Source organism: Calypte anna, chromosome 18, assembly GCF_003957555.1.
Source record: "Calypte anna isolate BGI_N300 chromosome 18, bCalAnn1_v1.p, whole genome shotgun sequence".
NCBI lineage: Eukaryota > Metazoa > Chordata > Aves > Apodiformes > Trochilidae > Calypte > Calypte anna.
The window spans coordinates 8,449,525-8,471,416 of record NC_044263.1 but is presented as its reverse complement, the minus strand read 5'-3'; the positions used below and the strand labels follow the sequence as shown (position 1 = coordinate 8,471,416).

Genomic DNA, 21,892 nt, shown 5'->3' with positions numbered 1-21,892 from the left:
GCAAAACCAGCAGGAGTAGCCACTCAGACTTACCCTATTTCCAAAGGGAAATTAATTTATTAATCCCTGGGAGGAAACCACCTGTGGGGCTGTGATGCCAAACAAGGGTTTCTGCTGGGGCTCACTGAAGAGCTGGGGTTCTGCAGACCATATTCTTCCTAACTCTGCTTTCTGCCCTCCCAGCCAAACTTCTTAAGTGCTCAAAATTCAGAGAGAAGATAAAGCCTCTGCATAACACTTGTCCTATCTTATCTCTACTACAGACCACATCATTTTCTTTCATTAGCACTTAGGAAATGCATACTCAGGAGTGAAGGATGTGCTTGGCAGGGGGTATTTCACTTGCAGCTCTGTGCTGGGGTCATCGTCTGGATTTAACTCTAGGAAGCTGAAAATAACCTTTCAGATTATCTGTCTGGAAGATAGATAAAATCTCTATCTTGTATAAACTTGTACTGGGCTCCATAGCCAAACACTGTTTAATTTCCAAAGTGATAACCTACACCTCCAGCAATCTGAGTGGTGGATACATTGGATTGGGCACCCTTGTAACTCATAATTTATCAGTGTAACTGTTAAGAGGCTTTACCCTGACAAGATAAAGGTATCAAGGTGTGGGATTGTTTTAAGAGTCCATATAATCCTGCCTGCACTGACAGCAAGTTTGGTGCTGCCCTGAAACTGGTGGCCCTGCAGACCCTCCATTCTTTTCCTTTTTTCAGCTCAAGTATCTCTTCCCACAGGATGAGTGGGGAAAGGTCTGAGTGCTACAGCCCCTCTGTAGACAAGAAGTAATTTTTGCATTTTTCTGTTTTAGGCAGTGTGCCTGCTGTTTCCTGTAAGAGTATCACTTCAAACTTTTTGAGAAGTGGAGGAAATGCTGTGCAAGTGGATATGTGTTTAATGGCTGGCAATCCCTTGTAGTGAGGATCAAAGGCAGGGCCTGTCATGCTTTATAAGATGGGGATCCTTTGTTGATCCTTTTTTCCAAATGCTGGGAAGTGGGTTTACTTGCCTGTTCTTTTCTTTAACAGTGAGAGGGTAGAGAATGTGGGATTAGGATTACTGAATGTCTATATATTTTTGTGATGTGTAGTTTTTTTGTTTGGTTGGTTTTGGTTTTGTTTTTTGTTTGTTTGTTGGGGCTTTGTTGTTTTAGTTAAGTTTTTTTGCTATAGGAGTTCTGTAAATCAGGATATTAGGGCAGGTCTGTTAAACAATCTCTTGGAAATAGGTGTGTGGGTGTGTGTTTACAATATTCCTTCTATTTTGAGATAAACTTTGTAGAGCTTTTAGCCTGGGAACACTTGAATCAGACCTGAATCCCAGACTGCCCCTCGAGCAGTAATGGTGTTGACACAGACTTCCACCAAGGGGCTCTTCTCAGTGTAGGAAATTATGTGGAAAATGTTTAATGTTTAATGTTTAATGTGTTTAATGTTCTAAAATGGTAGAGACCAAAATAAATGTGTTTCAGTCTCTTTCCAAGGTTGTTTCCAAGCTGTTGAACAAACAGCTTTGTGCTTATGCATCATGAGGTCCATATCAGCATTTGGTATCCAGTTGATTTCCCTCTCTTTTCGGAGTCCCATAGCAGTTTTCACCTGGCTTTTCTAGGCTTTATATTGGAGCTATTATCTTTTCAGCTATGAATACCTACAGTTCCTGGGTGTCCTATGAAGCTTTTGAAGAACTATGGGAGGGGGAGGTCTGAAAAGCTTACACTAAGTCCGCTTGAGTAGTTTAGAACTTTGTATATTTTTAAGAGTAAATAAAGTATTTTTAAGAGTAAATAAAATTATTTGGGTAGGTTTATTAAAAAGAGGCTGTTTTTCTTTTAAGGAATTTATTATTTCTCTTATAAGGAGACTTTAGTTTCCCCTTCTTCATCACTGAAGCTCAGAGCAATTGAGCCTGCAGCAGTTTTCTTTTGCTGAGATGTTGTTATGGGTGTCTTCCTCCAACATGAGCCAGAGGAGCAGGGAGAAAAGTGAATTGAGACTGGGGTGAAGGTGAAGTGCCAGCCTGGATATGCAGCACTTCCATACCTGTAGACTGAGGATTTGCTGCTGCACATTCTTCAGCCTGTCTGCCTTTGCATAAGGACACAAGTGGCTTCAAACACTGCTGGTCCAGCCATGCCCAGAAATTCTTACTGCTGGTAGGATGGAAGTTATATTCTTTCCAGGCAGCTCACCTAGTGCTATTATTATTGTTTGGATTTTGTTAGAATAATGTAAATGGTATGTGGTGCATCAAGAAATACCAAATTCCAAGATGCCCAGATCTTTTGCCCAGATCTTCCATGTCAAAAATCTCATTACTTGGATGCCAGTCAGGTTAATTGACTGTTGCTGCTTGATATTTCCAATATATATATAAAAAAAAGACTATTAAAACAGTCATACTTCAAAATGCTGCTTCACTGATGCAAAACAAAACTGTGTTTTGTGGGAAGCAAGGGACATACAAAAGTGTACTTTATTCAATTTAGAGAAATAATTTAGAGTGCTGAGAGGTAGCAATCTGCCCTGGCAAATCTGAATGCTAATATTTAGAGATTGGTCTGGATATCAGAAGAAATGTTTGGCTTGAACTGGATGAAGAATTGGATTTGATTTTCATATGTAAAACCTTTTCACTCTTAGGTTTTCTTTTACAGTGGTTTAGAAATTGCAAAAAAGAAAGTTTGGCTGTAGTAAGCCTTAGAATTATAATAGTTCTTTTAAACAGACTTTTATGACCATATTAAATATGAGAAGTATACAGGAACTTGTGGTGAAAGAAAGGTTTTAATAACAAGCCTTGGGCAAGACAAATATTAGTGCTGCTACTTGAGTGCTTCACAAATATTGGAAAATCAGTCATATTGGTATGAAAGGGAAATGCCTTCAAGAAGGGATCCAGGAACACAGTGTCTTACCCCTAGTCTGTGGAGGAAGATTGGCAATTCTGTATGTCAGATTTGAGTCTCAAGAATAGCAATTCTGTGCTTTTCATAGTACTTGAATATTTCATATATCTACAGCAAACTGAGGGAGGTTTGTAGTTACACAGTAAGCATTAGTATTGTGAACCCAAATGCTAGAAACTAATATTTTTACTTGAGAGGCTGTGGAAAGCCAAGATGTGAGTGTTACTAAAGGTCACAGTTAAGTAATGGTTTTTTCATGCTCATTTTTCCTATGTTGTTTCCTTTCCCAGGCATCAATTTTGGACTTGCACTCTGGAGCTCTTTCACTGGGGAAGCATTTTGTGAATCTATACAGGTAAAGCAGGACTGTGGCTTACTGCCTCTCGTTATCCTACACTTTCAGTGCTCATTGCCTTTTCAAATTTATCAGGGCCTGTGGGCTGGAGTTAATAATGATGAACTGTAGAAGTGAGTTAGATTCACCACAGTTTCCATTACCAGTTGAAGAACTTTTGTGGCATGAAGACCAAGCTTTTGTTGAGCTGAGCTCTTTGAAAGCTCCCATTGTCTTTATTTTCACAGTATATCACGCAACAGAAAATGATAGTATTTTTTTCACAGGTATGGTCTAGTTTATTAGGATTGGAAGAAATCAAGTGGCTTGACCTCTTAAGAACTTGAATCCATGTGCTTATTTCATTATGTGGGTGGGAACTTTCTCTGTGCCTGGCAAGCTCCATTGTCAGTTGCTGCATCCTTTACTATTTCAATGTTTCATCTTTTAATAATGCTTTTGGAGCACTATGCTTAAAAGCATTTTTAGGATTTTTTTTCTCTCTTGTTTTCACTTTTCGATTGTGGGTAAAATGCAGGTGGGAGTGAGAATGCATCTTGGTACTACTCAGGCAGTCTGATTCAGCAACTCTTTCTAACTTTAATTTTTCAGGTACTTTGGGGACAAAGTTCAAGACATCTTCACAGAAGAGGATTTTGCATTGTATCGGTAAAGATCTCTCACTACCTGCTGAGTGAACCAGAGAACAGAACTTGATCTTTTCTGGTAGAGTACAGGTTGGGAGGGGATTGTCCTTTGAATTCAGACATACAATTAATGGTATTTTGAGAGAATTAATGTAATAATGTGAGAATTAAGATGCCTTGAAAAATCAGTGAAAGGACTCTTTGGTGACTGCCTGATAAATAACATCTGCTTTGTACTTTGCTGCATTATCAAAGCCAGGGCAGTATTGATACTGTAGATGTAATCAGAATGATGACAGCACTACAAATTCCTCATTCTGTCCAAGGGGTTGATGCCAGCCCTGCAAGCAAGGAGGGATGGTTCAGCTGAGTCCTGTGGTTATTCACTGGACCATTATAGCTGGGATGCAAAATCTTTCAGCATTAACTCCTCTTTCACATGTGTTCAGGAGGTGGTGTTAGATGCTAATGACCATCCTATGCTATTACTATTGTATTAGGAACTTGGTTTTTTTGGGTGAAGTGCAACAAAATATTAGAAGTGGTATTACTCATGTTCTGGCTAGAGAAACAGAGCATACTTTCCCCCTAAGAAGCCAGAATATGAAACAGTCCTATAATGTAATAGCTTTGGCATTTGATGCTTTGAGCTTTCCTGTAGACCTGCTCATATACTTAACCTAACAAGTTCCATGTGTCTGAAGGTGTGTGGCCAAAGTTTAGGAAGAAGCATTCTTTGTTGACTAGACACAATAAATCTTTAGTTACATGTTTAGTTACAGCTTGGACATTTTAACTCTGCTTTTTTTTTTTTTTTTTTCCCCACTGTGAAGGAATATGGCCTCCTTGTAGTGGTGGAAGTAGTGAAGTAGTATCAAGAGTATTAAGTAGCCAACTGTATTTTAATTTTTTAGTTCAGTAATTTTATTTGTCTTAAAATATTAACCACTTAAAGCTTACTTCTGTTTGATAGCTAGTTTTAGATACTATTGTTTTTTCATTTGAACTTCTTTAACATGCATTTACTTCTGCCCTCAAAAATCACAGAAGTGAGATGTTTTATTGATTATTATTGAAATTTGACTGTTAAAACAATGTATGGGCTTTGCCTCACCATGGCAGTGGAGCTTATTTGAAAAAAATTTTTTTTTTGCCTTCTCTTCTGCAGAAGATAAAGAATCTGTAGAAATAACACAAATGTATGGAGGGTCTATCATACTAAAGAATAGTTCTGTTTCTCATGAACATTCAGTTTTTCAATAGTTAGGAATTTCTGATCCTTACACTAAGATTAGACAGCTGTTAGGCACTATCAATATTCCATTGGTATTTCATGCCAGCACAGGGGATGTTTGCTGCATATGCATCAAATTCACAATATACTATTAAATGATTCTGTTCATTTTAATGGCAGTGCTTTAGCATGGACAGTACCACCTTGTGTCCTTAATGAATGATTTTATGTTTTTCTTGGGATCATTTATCTTCATTACTTTCATTCACCTACCAATGTCAGTTTAAAAATACACTCTTGAGAGAAATAATGAAATGTAATTCGTGTCTAAGTATTACTGATTGTAACAACAACAAATCTGAGCAGGAATTCTGAGACAGGAGGCTGGTTTCTAACCTGTCTCTGTCAAAATCATGTTGCTTCAGAATCAATTATGGTTTCTAGGCTGATGCTTTAACCACCATCTGCTCTTGTTTCACATAACAAATGCATCTTTATCCAGGAGACCTTTTAATCTGAATGATTGGTTCACGGGGTGTGACTTCAGCAGAAAATGGCACTAGCAGAGATTTATTCCATTCTGGCTTAGCAAGGTAGAGACACAGAGCAGAGGAAGAGCTGATGGTTTGCTTTCTCCCTTTGTTCTTGTCTGATTTCAGCGGAAGAGCACTGAGCATCACTTTACTTCTGCTGCCTTTGGTACTTCTCAGTGGAAACTTCTCAGTGCTGAGATGCTACAGTTGGGTGGGAGAAGTTGTGTATTTTTGCAAAGCTTTGGGTGTTCCTGTCACCATACTTGAATCACACTTGGCAGTGACTCCTAACGGTGCATTTTTTTTGCTGGTGTGGCAGAGCTTGTGTCTTACAGAAACTTCTGTGGCACTTTTGATTCTTTTACTCAGTCCTTTATATTGCTGCTGAAACATTAGCTTTGCAACCTAGCAACCATCCTTTCTCAAGTTGTATGTTCCTTAGATTTCTAGCTAAGGAAGAGTTGAGTAGAGCTTTGCTTCCTTCTTGGTGTGCAAAACATGCAGTCTTGCCCAAAGCCATTGCACATAAGTCTCGAAGAGCAGTGAAGCTTTATCAGAGACTTACAGACACCAGGCAGCAAATCTTAAATGGAAGCTTTTAAAAGTGGAAAAGGAATCAGCCTGAAAGAGGAAACAGTGCTGCTTAGAGAGCAGTATAACTACTGGAGATTTAGTTTTGTCAAGTCTGTAGCCTAAGTACTCCAGAGTAGATACATTCCAGCTGGCTGATCCAAGTGTCCTCTGGGGTCAGAGCCAGGGAATATGCTGCTTTAGTATTTGTGAGGTAGGTTATTAATTCTTGTGTTGGGTTGTTCAAAGTGCTACCTGCCCTCAATTCATGGTGAAGTGAAATGAGTTATTACATTTAATCTTTCTGGGAAACATGAGGCAGCCTCTGCTGAAATCCTATTTCTTGGAAAGAAAACACGTAAGATCAGGCACCCACAGGCAGAGGAGGAAGGACCTAGAGATTCTTTCCCAGTGTCAGTTTTACAAACTACCACTGTGTAGCTTTCAACTTGAAACCTCAGTTCATGTAGCCTGGACTAATACCTGAAAAAATCTCAGCTCTGACTTAATTTACTGATTTTGGTATTTTTCATGTAGAATAGCTTGAATTTATTCCTAAAGCTTAGACTCCATAAAATGTCATGTGAGACAGGTTAAAAATAAAATATGTATGAGTTTTTAAGAATTATTTTTGGTGAAGGACAAGATGTGTACAGAATAAATATTTAGTATTTCTTTATTACTTGTGGAAAGAGATTTTAAGAGATTGCTTTCTCAGCCTATAACTGTAGGTTTGGTTTTCATCTATTTTTTTCTGTTACTTTATTTTAGTTACTTTTTAAGCTCCATAGAGAAATACTTGGGAAAATCTTCCTTGAAAATTATGCTGAAGTTCATTTTCAAGAAAGAGTTTCATAGTGCCAGAAACTTCACTGCTTACTTTTGAAATTATTGTAAAAGTAGTTGAAGGAGTTTCAGAGACAACCCTTTACGAAGTTACAACTTCCTAATTGCCTCCTTTGGATTAAAAATATGTGTGAAAGACTAATATTTTCAGTAGCTAATAAAGTGTGAAAAAACATGCATTTTTAAATTTTTTAAATTTTTAAATTTTTTTTAGGAAAAGAAGCTGTTTGTATAAAGAAGTTTTAAAGCCTAAACCACAGGAAACAAATAGTTTCTTATATCCTGAGAATTAAAAACCTCAAAACAATAAACCTCAGTGCAAAACACTGTGAGGGTCTCTTTTTTGTGTAGCAAGCTTGCTTTATTTAAGGCAAAGTGAGAAAATAGATCCATGTTCCCCATGATTTATTAACTCAGGAAGAAGCCAAGCTCTGAAGAAGCAGAACAGTGACTGAAGGAAAAGGCAGAAGAAGCAGGAGAGGTGTGTCACATGCTGTGTTGTGTTCTTTGCAGTGATGTAAGGAAGAGAATTCAACAAAAGATTGCTCAGGCATTTGGGATCAGCTCTGCTGCCATGTACCTGACTAAGCCAACCTTCTTCTCAAGAATAAACAACACAGAAGCCAAGACAACACATGATGAATACTGGCACCCACATGTTGACAAGGTAAATAAGAGGCTGAGATGCAGTGAGTATTAGATAATTTTCAAGGGAAGAGAAAGCTGGTAGCTGATACTAAAATTTTTTTAAAAATACTGATACTAAATTTTTTTACTGTAAGGGTGACAGAGCCCTGGAACAGGCTGCCCAGGGGGGTCGTGGAGTCTCCTTCACTGGAGACATTCAAAACCCGCTTGGACACGTTCCTGCACGATGTACTCTAGGTGGCCCTGCTCTGGCAGGGGGGGTTGGACTAGATGATCTTTCGAGGTCCCTTCTAACCCCTAGGATTCTATGATTCTATGATTCTATGATACATTTCAATAGCTGGTAGCTGTTTTCTCCACTTCTTTCTTTCAGTCACAAAAAACTGTGGTGTAGAATTTCAGAGTCTTATTTATTACTATAATGAGATTTGTGTCTGTACAAGCATTTGGCTTGCCAATATTCTCTTTACTCTTCTGCATGTGTTTTGCATTGGTAAATGCATAAAGTGCTCAGATAATGATATATGAATAAGCAACCTCACAGCTATGTGTTTGTGCCTAAATCTCTCCTATAATCACAGTTTTTTTCATTTAGAAGCAAATCTGTTTCCATTAAGATAATATTTTCCTTTGTAGGAAAGTACTTCTCTGTTATGGCATCCTGATAGTGCCTGTACATGATGGACAGCAGGCTAGATGTTTTGCTGGTTTTATCCATCTGTTTTGTCCACATTTTGTTTTTCTTTCAGGCTGTTGAGGGAGCAAATAAATCAAGTGATAGGCCTTGGCTTTTTCTAACCTACACCCACCTACAAAATAACCCCAAAACAAACACAAGATGCATTTTCTTAACCTTGCTATGCATTACCTAAACCTTAGTAGTTTTTATACCAAATAATAGAGTAGTATGATTTATGACAGCAGTGAAGAGATGATTAGCCCAGTTGAAGCAGGAAACAAACACCTTCTTCATAATCACGTAGCATTTCTCCTGCCCCTTCTCTCCACTGTCCCCAAATAGCATATCTGCTGTAAAATATGAAAATGTGACTTCTGTGAAATGTCAAGGATTTTTTTTTTGAGAAAATTTTTGCTTAGAGCACTTTGGGAGTTAAAACTGTTGCTTGTCCTGCTTATTCTATGTAAGTAGTTTGACCATTTTTAACTTCTGTAGCAGCTGACTTGTGCAATAAGTTGTTTGTATCAGGAAAGCTAGAGCATTCACATCATTGAAGTGCTTTTTGTCTGCACCCTAAACTTGATCTGGGGGAGAAAATAGTTGCCAGACAAGAGCAGAAGTACTCTTATGTGGCCTCCAAAGTAAGTGTGAAGAGCTGAAGAAAAATCAGCAAAACTCAGTATGTTAAATATTTTCCAGTTTGTTGGATGCTTTTGTATTGTATCATTATTTGTGCTTTCCCCTTGGAGTAGAACTTTATTTATTCTGCATAATGATTAACTGGGAAGGTTCTCCTAGAAGGCTTTGGGATTTTTATTTCCTCTGCCTCTTTCTAAAAGAAGGGCAGAATTAAGCCTTTGAAAAGTGAGGCTGACTTTTTTTTTCTTTGTCTGACACTTGGTTCTAAGATGTAGGCTTCTTGGAGCACATAAACACCTCTTTTACATTTTTCCTCATAGTTCTGAGTCTATTGCAAAAATATATCTTAATTTGAATATCCTTGGTTTGGAAGATTTTAACTGCATAATGGACCAGTGCAGATCTATTGTATCTGTGTGAGGCTCTGGTTTTTTTTCCTAAAAGTTATTTGATTTTTAGTTACATAAGAATGGAATCTCTGAAGTTGCCTACTCATTTAATCTTGTTGAATTTACAAGCTTCTAAATCAAATAGACTGTTGGCTTCAGATGTGGAGTTTCATCTTGGATGGAGCTGAGCCTGTCAAATCTGATTTATAGTGGAATTGCTGTTGCATGCTCAGCTCTGACAGCAGTGTAGTCATGCAATGTTCTCCAGCAGAAGTAATGTGGGACTTGAGGATTTCTGCAGTCCCCTGCCTGGGTGTGTAATCCTTCACAGAACTGTCAGGCTCCCTGAGAAGGATCACTTTTGGTATGTTCTCCATCTTGGAGACTGCACTAACAAAGCAAAGATTGCTGTACCTCTGAAGAGTTTATTAAGAAAAAATGAATGCATTAGATATGTAAGTATAAGTACGGCTTTTTCTTGAACTTCTTTGCTGTGCAAATGCTTTCACTGGCTGGAAAACTTCCTTAAACTGATTGGAAGTTTTATCACCAAATAAATGAAGGGGAAAATAACTTTGCAAAGCTGATGGCACAAGGAGGGGGCTGTAGAGGTGTTTCAGTACCATGTGCTCATTAATTCCTATTTATTGCCTGGTACTGCTGCTAAGGTTTGGGTAAGTATGGGGAAAGGGGGCTCACCAAAACATTTTTCTCATTCTTGTAATTCAGACTGTGTAGTGCAGCATATCACCAGATTTGGCTTTTTTCCTTTAGGCCCTTATGGTCAAAATAATAAAATGAGTAAGAATAAAAATGTCTTCCTATTCCATCTGCTGCTATGTTCTCCTTAGCCATTGCCCTTACAGAATAATACATACAACTGCTGCTGAGCCAAAATTTAACTGGCACTAATGAATATAACTTAGAACAAAACTGAAAATATTTAAAGTATGGAAGTAGCACCTACTTCTAATAGTCACCAGGTCAGTCAAAACACTCTGTAAATGCTGTATATTAACACAGTACTACTGTGCTGCACATCTCTATATTTGACAGTGTCATGAAGAACTTGATTTGTGATATGCTGTGAAGAAATTAGAGAATGCAGCCACTGGTATTAAGTATATTTGGTAATGTGTAGATATGAAAAGGAAATATTTTTAGTGTCAGCTTAACTCTTAAATATTTAGATAGCCTCACTCTGAACATGGTTTTTTTCCATCTTCAACATTACATATTGAGCAAAAATACTACTTTAAAAGGAAGGAAAATCACCTTGTTATACTTAAAACTGAGGTGTTTGGTCTGTAGGCTGAGAAGAAGCAGAGACCTTGAAAGTCACATTTGAAGGTTTTTAAACAAAGCTGTATGGAAAAGAGTGGAAGTTCCATATTTGTTCCAACAAATATGTGTTTATTTGGAAGGTCTGATTCACTGTTATAATGAAGCTCCTTCTGCATGGTATCTGGTGAAAGAGGAATAAGTGAGGCTTCCAGAAACCTATAACCATGATTTAAATAGTGGAGGAAATTAGTCAAAGGCTGTTCTTGGTTCTCATTAGCCTCATGGTGAAGTTTTATCTTGAAATAGTGTAGATTGATCTGAACCCTTCTGTATTTTTGATACAATGCAGAAATGTAACTTGTGGCACTAGGGTGTTCTTTTTGCTAGCTATTTAGATAGAATTCAATAGGAGAGCTCTAATTGTAGCAACTAATAGAAACAAACCTAACAGCCACGTAAACAGAATAGAATCAACTAATAAACATACCTCATTCCTAGAACAGAATGCTCTCAGCTTTGAGACCCCTTTATTAAACATGTGAAAACTGGCACATTAGAGATTTGTGATCTGCAGAGCTGAGTTACAGTTTGGTAATTTCTGGTGCTGGTGGTTTTCTCCCAGGTAACTTATGGCTCTTTTGACTACACATCACTGCTCTATCTCTCTGACTACACTGAGGACTTTGCTGGTGGAAGGTTTGTCTTCATGGATGCAGGTTCCAACAAGACAATAGAGCCCCGAGCAGGTGAGAGTCCTGGTTTGTCTGTGCAGAGCAAGGCCAAACTATGCCATTTATTAACTGTGTGGGCTGAGAGATGCAGTGAGACTTCTGTTTGTCTTAGCAGTCACTGTGGAATAATGCAGTGTTTTGTCTTCAGATTAGCTACATAAAAACTGAAGATTAAAAAAGATTAAAATGTGGCAGCAGTTCTGAAGTGTCTGGATTTGAGCCACACAAAGCAACTTCCTTGAAAGCTGTAGGACTTTGAACTTCAATCCAGTTAGGACACCTTAGCAGGTCACTATGTATCAAGAGCCAAGATAACTGTGTGACTACAGCGAATCCAAAATAAAGCAGTTTATTTCAGACTGTCTGGACTGAAGTTCTTCTACTGTTCAAGGTGCAGCTTAATAACCTGTAAATTCTGTGTGTTGGGTGTGAAGATTGATTACCCCAGTTCTGCTAACCTGCTGGAACATGATAAACTATAGCAACTTAATTATATCTGCTTTCATTAAATCTGATAGAGATGAGCATTTTGATGGATTTCAGCTATAATTTAAGAAGAGACAAAAATTTCCTTTAAAGGCAGTTTAAGATTTTTCTAATGAGTGGATCATTACTAGGGCAGTTTGCCTAGAAAGAAAGAATATGGAGCCTACAGCAGTGTAACCTTTTGTAATGCAAGCCCAGTCACACATTTGCAGAAAAAAAAAATCAAGGACAGCTTCATGTTTCTAATGTGTTCTGGTTTTTTGTTATTGTTTGTTTTCTAGAGAGAATAGATGGCGATTTACTCATTTAAAGATGACCTCAATACTTGTCTGCTGACAGGGATTAACCCAAGCAGAAATTACTTCTGACTATTGCTGCCTGCAAATGGGGATGAGTGTGGGGTTCTTTTTTCTTTGTTTTTTACTTACAAATCATAGTGATCCACTCGCCAGCAGTAATGCTGGCTTACCTAAACTCTGAAATTATCTGCCTATCAGGAATTATTCTGGCTTTTGTGGTTGGGAATAAACCCTGAACTTAAAGCATCTACTGCAAAATGCTGCCACACCAGTATTTTGAAAGGGAACAAACTAAACTGTTTCATTTCCAGATGCAGTTCTAAGATTAAGATGTTTTTCTAGCTGTAGAAATCTTAGTTGAACTCCAGGTAGCTGGGAGGACTTGCACAGTCCAGGGACACAGTGTAGTTGCTGTATGCAATGTGCCGCTGACTTAATTTCATAAATTCTGCAGCTGCGAAATTGCTTCCATTCAGGCCCACCCAGTTAATTTTCAGGCTCTGCTGCAAAATATTTGCTCTTTAGGTCATTTTGGGGGAGGCATGGAGAGCAAATGAAGTACAGCAAGATTTTTGACAGCACTTGGTTTGGCCATTCCCTTTCCCAGCGTGTTTTATTGCCAGTATATTTGCCACGGAGCTGGTTAAACACACCTTTTAAAGCAAATAATGTAAGGCTTATAGGGAATGGGCTATTCTGAAAGACGAAGAGGCACATGGTGTGTTCCTGGGGATGCCCTACACCAGGACAGGAGTTGGACTTGATGATCCTGATGGGTCTCTTCCAACTCCGCAGATTCTCTGATCACAGGTGCTACATGGACACAATAAAATGGAAGTTTTAATGGCAGCTAAACCTTTTTAACACATTCCTGTCTAGACATAGCTGTCAGGAATCTTGAGACTGTGTTGCTACCTCTGGTGCAATCTAAATAACTCCTAACATCCTGTGGGTAAAAGAGAAGCTTTAGAAGTGAAGCACAGTGTGAAGGCAATTCCCCTTAGTTTTCCTCTTTCTGATTAGATGTGGCTTGTGAGAGAATGCCAAGGAGAGAATGACCCCAGGATGTTTTGTGTTGCTGGTGCAAGATGATGTATTTTTCATGTTCAGAATGTTCTTTTGCAGTGTGATTTCTCTCCTTCCCTCTTTGTGGGTTTCTTACTTGGTTTATGTTTCTTTTGATCCTTTGTGCTTCTCTCATCACTCCAGCTTAACTTCTAAAACCATGTCTTGATAAGCTTTTATGCTTCTTATTTAGGAGATTTGGGCATTTTTAGAGAGAACTGTTATAATCACTGGTTTGGTTTTGGTGCTCGAGAGCTAATTTATCTTCTCAGTACTGCTAATCCCATTTCTGTTAAACCTGGCACTTCTTGTCTCAAGTAAGTCTGCATTTTGAGAACCTGGTCCTGTGTGTCAAAGTGAGCACATTCTTTTTGCTGTGAGCAGTAATTTGGTTAAGTGGCAACCATTGCAGTAGAGAACTGAAAGGCATTGTTACTGAAGCAGCAGAGCACAGGAGCAGTAATTGGAAATACAAAAAACAGACAATGAAAATAAAGCCTGGTGGGATATCCTGTGTGCTGCCTTGCTGAGTGCTGCCTTGGCAAGTCCCACTGCTGCTTTGAGTGCTTTTGCAGCACTTCCTGTTCAAGGCTTAGGCTCATCCAGACAGTTAGTGACAGGGAGAACTGTTTTGTTAGAAGTGGAGCCTAATTTAGAACACTTATCACTTTTCTAAGTGTATATCACTTGTGGATTGTGTAAGAAGTCTGTAAGTCCTAATTCTGAAGTATTTGAGTGCAAAGCTCTCACAGCATGGTCTATAACGTTGCCAAGTTCAACTATTAACAAACACTCTAGCTTTCAAAAGGAATTGTAATCTATTAATATAAAGGCTCTTGAGATTTTTTTTTTTCCTTAACAGACATGAACAAGTCTAACTCATAACCAGCTGTAGCATTAAAGGAACACATCTTTGTTGTGCCCTGATGAGCTTCAGGTCCTGAAGTCAGGACCATTGTCTGCTGCAAGACATTCACTGTACCATGAATAAGAAAATTCTTAGCACCAGTAAAGTACTCCTTTGAAAAGAAAACATTTGTTTGGACAGAGAAGTAGTTTTGAAGTAGTATCTGTTGCTTTTAATTGTCTTTTTGTTCTGTTTCCAAAATTGACATTTTGGCATTTTTTGCTTTGCACCAGGAGATGTTTGGGAGACTAGAAGAACTAGAGATGTTTATATTGAGGCCCTTCAAAGCAAAACATCCTCTTCAACAGTAACTTTACTATGCCTGACTGAGACCTGTTTTAGTGTTCTTCAAAATATATGGGAGGATTAAGAACAAATGGTAGACTTTTAAGGCATTGTTTTTTCAGTGGTGTGCTTTCTGCTACTACTAAATTTGTCTGGGTAAATCATCTTTAAAGTTGGTGAAGTTTGGAGAGTCATGGGGACTAGCAGTATTGGGTCACAGACTTCATTTTATGATGGAACACTGCAGGTGGAATGAAATCTCAGTACCAGTTGTGTGTTTCTTATTTGCAGGTGTATTTCTTGGTTTAAAACCAAGTGCAGCTTTGCTGCACTTATTTTCAACTCACAAAGGAGTTTGTTTTTCATACCAGTTGTTTATTACATAAGGGTAAAAGAAAAGGTCACAATTTCCTCTGTGTACTTGTAGAAGAAAATAATCTATGGTACAAAATGAATTCTGTTCATTGGAGAGTGAAATGTGACTTCCTTGAATATCAAACTTAGCATATATAGCTGTCAGGAGTTTGTGTTTCTGAAAGTGTAAAAATATTTGAAGGTAAGAGCTATTTGGGAACTAGTGAAGTTGGATTTTTCTTCATTTAGAATGGAAAAAATCTATGCTCAAAACTTGAGCCATTACTTATTCTGCTCAGGTGAGGAAAAACACATTCAAGAATGCACATGGAGCTTTGTCAGAGGGCAGGAATGGGCTTTGATGCCTGGGTGTACATTTATTGAGACAAGTGTAGCTTTTTTGCAGTGATTAGATACCATGTGACTATCAGATCCTGTAATTGTTATAATAAGTGGAGTCCTCCAAGTAAAGTGGTGGCAATTTGTTCTGTCTTTATTGTGCTCTTTAAAAAAATCTGTTTGGAGGCATTCATTAGAAAAGGCTGAGGAAGTGCAGCATAGTGACACAAAGTGCAATGACAGGAAAAGCAAGTTTTCCAAAGTCAGAAGTCCCGCAATAATCTTCACACAAGGTGTAAACTGTTTAAAGCATATATTTTGTAATCCATTTTATATCATGTATGATTTATTTTTTGCCCCCACTAAGCATGGGTAGTCAGATCTGTCTGTACAGTCAATCCCTATCCTCCAAATTCACTCTAGATCCTGGTAATCTGACATTTCAAGCTTTAGTTTTGCTCCAGTCAGTAAAGCTGGAGCAGATCTTGATGTTAAATCAGTAACAACTGAAAGTTGAAAACGATGTAAAAAAACCCCAGAGGTCACTGTCAGTCCTAGAGAAGAATAAATGGAACCAGCACTGGCAGCTTCAGCAATAACCAGCTCTGCAAAGTTCATGGGTTGTACAACAGCAATTCCTACTGCTTTGCAATACTAATCACAAATTGCATCTGTTAATATGATTGCAGAGAAAAATGGTAGAAAAAGGAGGATCTGTTGCAACTGTGAAAAAAATTGTAGAAAATAGCTTAGTAGCTCCTCATTTCTTTATAGAACTCTGAAGGCTTGCTTGTGGTTCTGTTTTCCATGGAAGGATAACTGTCTTCCAGACTTCAGTTCTGTATTCCAGTCATGCTTGGTAGTAGGTTTATGATGGCATAAAATGAAATAATCTTTCCTGTGGGCCCATAAAGGTACCTGGGATGTGTAGGTCAGACCTACACTTACATATGAATTACTTCATATAAAATACACTGCCTTGTTGAGTGCAGCTGGTAGTGAGGATTGCAACAGTCATTTCACACTAGCTGGACAACTGAAAGGATGAAGGGGGAGGAAGGGTGGACAGGGGGAGTTAAACATGAGCCTTATGTTAGTGTTCCACAGAGCATTGCAAAGTACTGTCAAATATTGAGTACTGGCCTCCAAGACTTTTTTTTACTGGTATAAAATACTTGGTAGTCTGAACCTGATGTGATTTCATTGCTTGCTGCATGAGACTTTCTTTTATGTAATGCATATGCAAGCCAATATTTCACAAATTTTATTTGATACAGCTGGACAAATATGCAGCAAAGATGAAGGCATAGGGAGGGAGCAGAGGAAAATCAGCTTCAATCAGTTACTTGATGAAATTCAGGTAATCTAACAGAATTGATAAAATACCAAATTAACTTCTGGTCCAGCTGTGCTACACTGTATAGTTCAGTAATGCTGTCCCATTTCTTGGTTCTGAAGCTTTGAGTGTTAATGTCACACACCCTAGGGCTATCATGAAGCCTTTTTGTTCAAGGGCCACTTTTTGAACAAGAAGTGGGCAGCAGAAGTTACCCCTGTGGTTATGCTTTAGTGATACCCTAAATGTAAGGATCAATTCCTTCTCTGTTGGAAATTCAAAGCTAGAACTTAGGCATCCACAGGATTTGAACACTTTGTTCTTAGATGCTTCGCATGGTGAGAATAATGTGCAGGATGGAAACTCCTCTGATATTTTAAGCAGCAAACTGCTGATAGGAGAGAAGCAGGCAGAGATTCTGCTGAAGTCTAAAAGCGCTCGTGTCTACTTTTAGTAGGAAATAGTTGACTCAGTTTCTTAAACCATAGTTTGGAAGTTTTCAGTCCATATGCTTCTGTATTTAAATAGAAGCAAGTACTTGTAAATATATTGATAATACTTCTGCAAACACAAACTGACTGTGGGGAGTTGTCATTGTGATTTTATTTATAATTGCTCTGTCTGGTAAATAAATTTGGGTCAAGTTTGTAACTAGACTTCATTAGACCTGTTGCAGTTTTATTTATTTATTTAGACTATAGGCTTTTTTATGCTTCTGTACTTTGCATAAATGTAGCAAAGTTGTTAAAGAAGCTTGTGCAGCCTCTCTTCACCACAGATCAGGGTACTCCCAGATGCTGTCATTCCATGTTACTTTTGTAGGGTTTAGATAAGTACTTGTATAAAGTTCATTCCATTCAACATTGATTTGTAAGTAATTGAATGAGTGCATCTGTTAAATAAGGTTTGTACTGTGTGATTACAGAAATTACTATTTTCTTAATGATTATCAGGTTATTTCTTAATGATATGGTGTTTTTTCTTGGGTACTTTACATGAGAATGAATTGGCAACTGATCCTAAACAGACGACAAGGATGAGAGCACAATTGTGTTTGAGCAGTTCCCTGGGCAGTGCTTCAGTCTTGGTATCATTCAGCAGATGAGATGCAGTTTTTTCCTTCTTTCCTGAGTAATGTTTAGAGCTGATAAATGTTAAGTAGACAGCCAAATCTGTGAGTGTATAAGATGAAAGATGTTGTAGATGTCCCTGGAGTACCCTCTGCCTTTCCCTGCTGTCCAGCCACAGTTGAAGCAGAAGGGGAGGAGGAGAGTGAGGGGACACTTACCATTCCCTTTCCTGTAAGACTGAGTGTTAGTCAAACTATTCTAACACATAATTTGCAGTTTCTCCTTGATCTTCTTATGACCCAAGGAGTTTATAAGGAAATTTGGCAGGGAATTAAACTAGAAGGGCCAGAAGGATGCTGCCAAGAAAGCAGAAGTGGTGGTCCAATCTGAAGGATGGGAGCATGGAGGGGCTTGGAATCCAGTGGAAAAACAGGCATGCTGCAAAAACAGTGGTTGTTAAAGTTGATATTAATGTGAATGTCCTGTTGCATGTGTATGCAGAATAATTGAGGCTGCAAGGGACCTCTGAAGGTCATCTGTGCCATGGCCCCTGCTCAAACATCAAGCACAGAAGACACAGGGGTAGAAAAATGTGCAGATGAGACATAGCTGGGAAATGTGAGTGAAGCATTCAGACACTGACATGTGCTAATGATGACCCTGAGCAACCTGATGGATCTCAGAAGTTGGGTATAATTTAGAAATTAGCCTTGATTTGAGAGGGAATTGAACCAGATGACTTCCCAAAGTCTCTGCTAGAGGCAGGTAGATATTTTTATGATTTTCAAAGTCCTTTCATTTTTTTTTTAACCTGCATCTTAAATTAATCTGGCATGCCTTACTACCTTTTCTCTTGCCAGAGTAAGAACAACAGAGATCTTGATTATCTTTAAGGTCCTTTCCAACCCTAACCATTCTATGATTCTATGATACTTTTCAATAATACTTGTAAAACAGGATGTATCAACTGTGGAGTATTGTAATAGCTTTTGCTAATGTATTTTCACAGTAATCCTTTTAGATTAAGTCAGTACTAGCTTCACTTTAGCTAGGAGATATTGGATATGGAAACAGATGAGAGAGTAAGAGGTTTGGTTTAAGTCACAGTTTACATACCAAGGGCATAGCTGTCATTGAAAATCCTTTGCATATTTTTCCAATGTATATTATATCACAGGACAGGTTAGCTAGCAAATTGTAGGCAGCTTGTTTATGGAAGTGCAGCTGAATGTTAAAATTCAACATGGATAAAATCTCCCAAGAGTAAACTTTATGGAGTTACTTATGTTTTTACTGTGATATGTAGCTGAATGTGTAATTCTTTCTCACCTGCATTCTGCTTAATGCAGTGGATATATTTTCTGAGTACATCTACAACAATTTAATTTCTGAGGGGCAATTATGAATGTGATTAAAACCTGGGAAAGCAAAAGCAGTTTGTACATAAATTCCTCCAGTGGTTGTGATTTGAGAAGTTAAATGGGATGTATTTGCTGCAGAGAGAAATATCCATTGCTTTTGCTTCTTTGTAAATTTTATTCCTGAAAATAAGTGTTGCTTCATTGGACCTAGGATTACATAAAATTAATAGCAGTGGAGCTGTGAACTGGCAATTTTATATTTTCATAAATAATGATTCCTGTGGACCATGTGAGAATTGGTTCTCAAAAAATCATCAAAGTAGTTGCTTACCTCTAATGCTTGCTTCCTGCAAGAGGAGCAGATCTTTCCTGTTTTTCACTTCATAAGCTTTTCTCAGCCTGACAGCATTTAAGAGCATGACTTGTGTCAGTGACACCAAAGACCAGTCTCAGCTTTGATGGATGCTGCAGCACTGAACTTGTTACCTTTTCCTTGTCCTAGAGGCAGTGTGAGTGGTTAGGTATTTAAATGAGAAGTATTTAAATGAGTTTGTGCCTGAGTTTTCCCATGACATCAGTTGTTTCACCCTCAATACAATTTATCCTTCGCTTACTCCTAAGTTTTTTAAACTTGTGTGGATGCTGAAGGGCTGCAGAAAGAAGGGACTGAAAAGCAGGTCCACCCGTGGATGAAAGTCCTGATTAAACATAGTACAAAAGCAGAGCAGGAGATGTATCTGAAACTCCCATCTTGAAACACACTTTCTAACACTTAATAATGGAAATGAGAAAACATGGAAAGGAAAGGAAATCAAGCTGTAGATTCAGGTGTAGTTGTCAAATAGAGATAAAAGGCAAGGATGAATTACTTCTCTTCCTGTAGAGTTATGCAGGCAAGCTCATAATTTAGAAACAGGAGGTTATCACAAATTTTTCTAAATCTCTGGGTTTTTTTGTGCTTCTAACAAGAAAGGTAAGAGCAAGTGCATTTGTGTGGGAGGCAATAGTAGCACTCTTCCTGAAGTACAGCCCACTCCCTTCAAAATCTTGAAGCCACTTGGGAAGAGCTGTAAAGAAATGTTAAGTGGTTTGGGGTAGAAAAGAGGAAAGAGCATGGATAGAAGTTCCCACAAGTTATATTTATACCTAGGATGGAGACTGGATGTCCAAGTGTTAAAAGCACTGAATGCTGTGGTGTGCAGCACTGATTGCTGTGCCTCATTAATTTCCTATGGAATGGGAAGTGAAGGTGAGAAGGAAATGACATTAGGTTTGAGAGTGCAGCCCATGGTTCCTTCTAACTTCTTAAAACTTTTCCATGATGTTGAGGTATTCATCAAAGCATCAGGAAACTAACAAAGTGGAGGTTTTGGCATCTTGCAGTAACTGGGGAAAATGAGTCAACCCAGATGAAATACTTTTCAGACTATAGATTTATCTTGGTGGAAAAAGAACAAATCTGGTTTTTACCCTTGGCATCACTTCCAGCCCCAGAACACCTCCATTCCAATCTGCACCCTTTCAGAACATAGCTCGCAGACTGGCCTCTTTCTGAAAGCTTCAACCTCAAAACAGGAGATGATCCCTTTGCTGATTCTTCCTCTCCAAAAGTTCATTCCTTAAGGACCAGGGATTAAATGCTTTCTCTTTTTTGGTTAGATAATTTACTATAGAATTATATTTAATAGTAGCATGTGATCTCAAAATAGCTTATACTTTTAACAGGTGTTTGTAAATCAAACTGAAATTATCTTCCAGGAGGTAATAGTCAGGATTTCTTCTGTGAAGCAGAGAAGCCTGTTGGAAAGAAATCTGTGCAGGCAGGTCAGAGGAGGGGAGAAGAAATTGGAAAGACTAGTTTGAGGCCATTGTTAAATAATGAAAGAAAAGGGAATGGCATTAGAATTTTATATTTTCTCCTTAGCTTTTGTCATCAAAGAATGTTTCATCAGGAAATCTGAAGTACCTATACACTTTTATCTGTGATGAATAGTTGCATAGACATTCTTTAGCCTTTGTAGTATAATACTGATCTCTTATGGAGCTTAGCATTCACTCTTTCAGTATTTTATAGTCTGGAGAATGTAGTGGAACTGCCCTGTGCACATCTTCCCCAGAATTCACAATGAGAGAAATCCCATCACAACCACACCAATTGTGGCAACATGTAACACTTAAAGTGCACTTTTAAACACTCTGAATGCAATACCTCAGCTAAAAGCAGACCCATATTGTGCATGATCCTACTAACTTGCTAATATGGTTCATAGTCTAGAGCTTTGGGGTTGAAAATCATAATTAAAAAATTATCAGAAAAATGGCTGCACCAAGGACAAGTTATAACCCAGGGGTAGGTCTGTGCTCTCTTAAGGAACCTGCTTAGTCCTGACCTCCTTGCTTTTTTGTAGTGGTTCAGTTTTTGAAAGTTGTTTCCATATAGTGTGTATCGAAGCAAGATTGTAAAGGGTCCACTCTTGGTGTGCTTGAAAGCCCTGAAGTCATCATATGCAGTAATGGTACAGCTTTATTTTGTCTTCCCCAGGAGTCTCTGGATAGTGATACTACCATATATTCCTTGAAAGCTTTGCCAACCCTGTTTTTCAATGTGTATAACATTAAAAATAGTGTACTACGGAAAGAGTGCTTCTGCTTCAGAATTTTGCAGTTTTTGTTAGTTGAAAATAACTACTCTCAAGTGAAGAAGAAGTATCTTTAAAAACTGACTTTAAGGCTCATTCTGTGGCTTGGTGATCCCAGCTGACAGATATGGAACCAGTTGCACAAGGAGCTATAAGATTGTATATACGAAGACATCTTAATTAAAGAAAGAAATTAAAAGACACTCTGTATAGCCCAAAAATCCAATTTTACTGGCTTAAACAATACACTGAAACTTATGTAACTCTGAATTACTTCTAGTAAGAGATCAAACAAAAAAGTTT

General features: G+C 38.2%; 1 protein-coding gene across 1 annotated transcript in view; it reads left to right on the top strand.

Annotated features, from left to right (window-relative positions):
- The window catches only part of OGFOD3 (2-oxoglutarate and iron dependent oxygenase domain containing 3), a 31,114-nt gene that overhangs the window by 7,383 nt on the left and 1,839 nt on the right, over window positions 1-21,892 (top strand). The window contains exons 5-8 of the mRNA XM_030461660.1: window positions 3,205-3,269; window positions 3,861-3,917; window positions 7,592-7,745; window positions 11,340-11,463. Coding sequence (XP_030317520.1) covers window positions 3,205-3,269; window positions 3,861-3,917; window positions 7,592-7,745; window positions 11,340-11,463 — 400 coding nt within the window. The remainder of the gene's footprint in view (window positions 1-3,204; window positions 3,270-3,860; window positions 3,918-7,591; window positions 7,746-11,339; window positions 11,464-21,892) is intronic.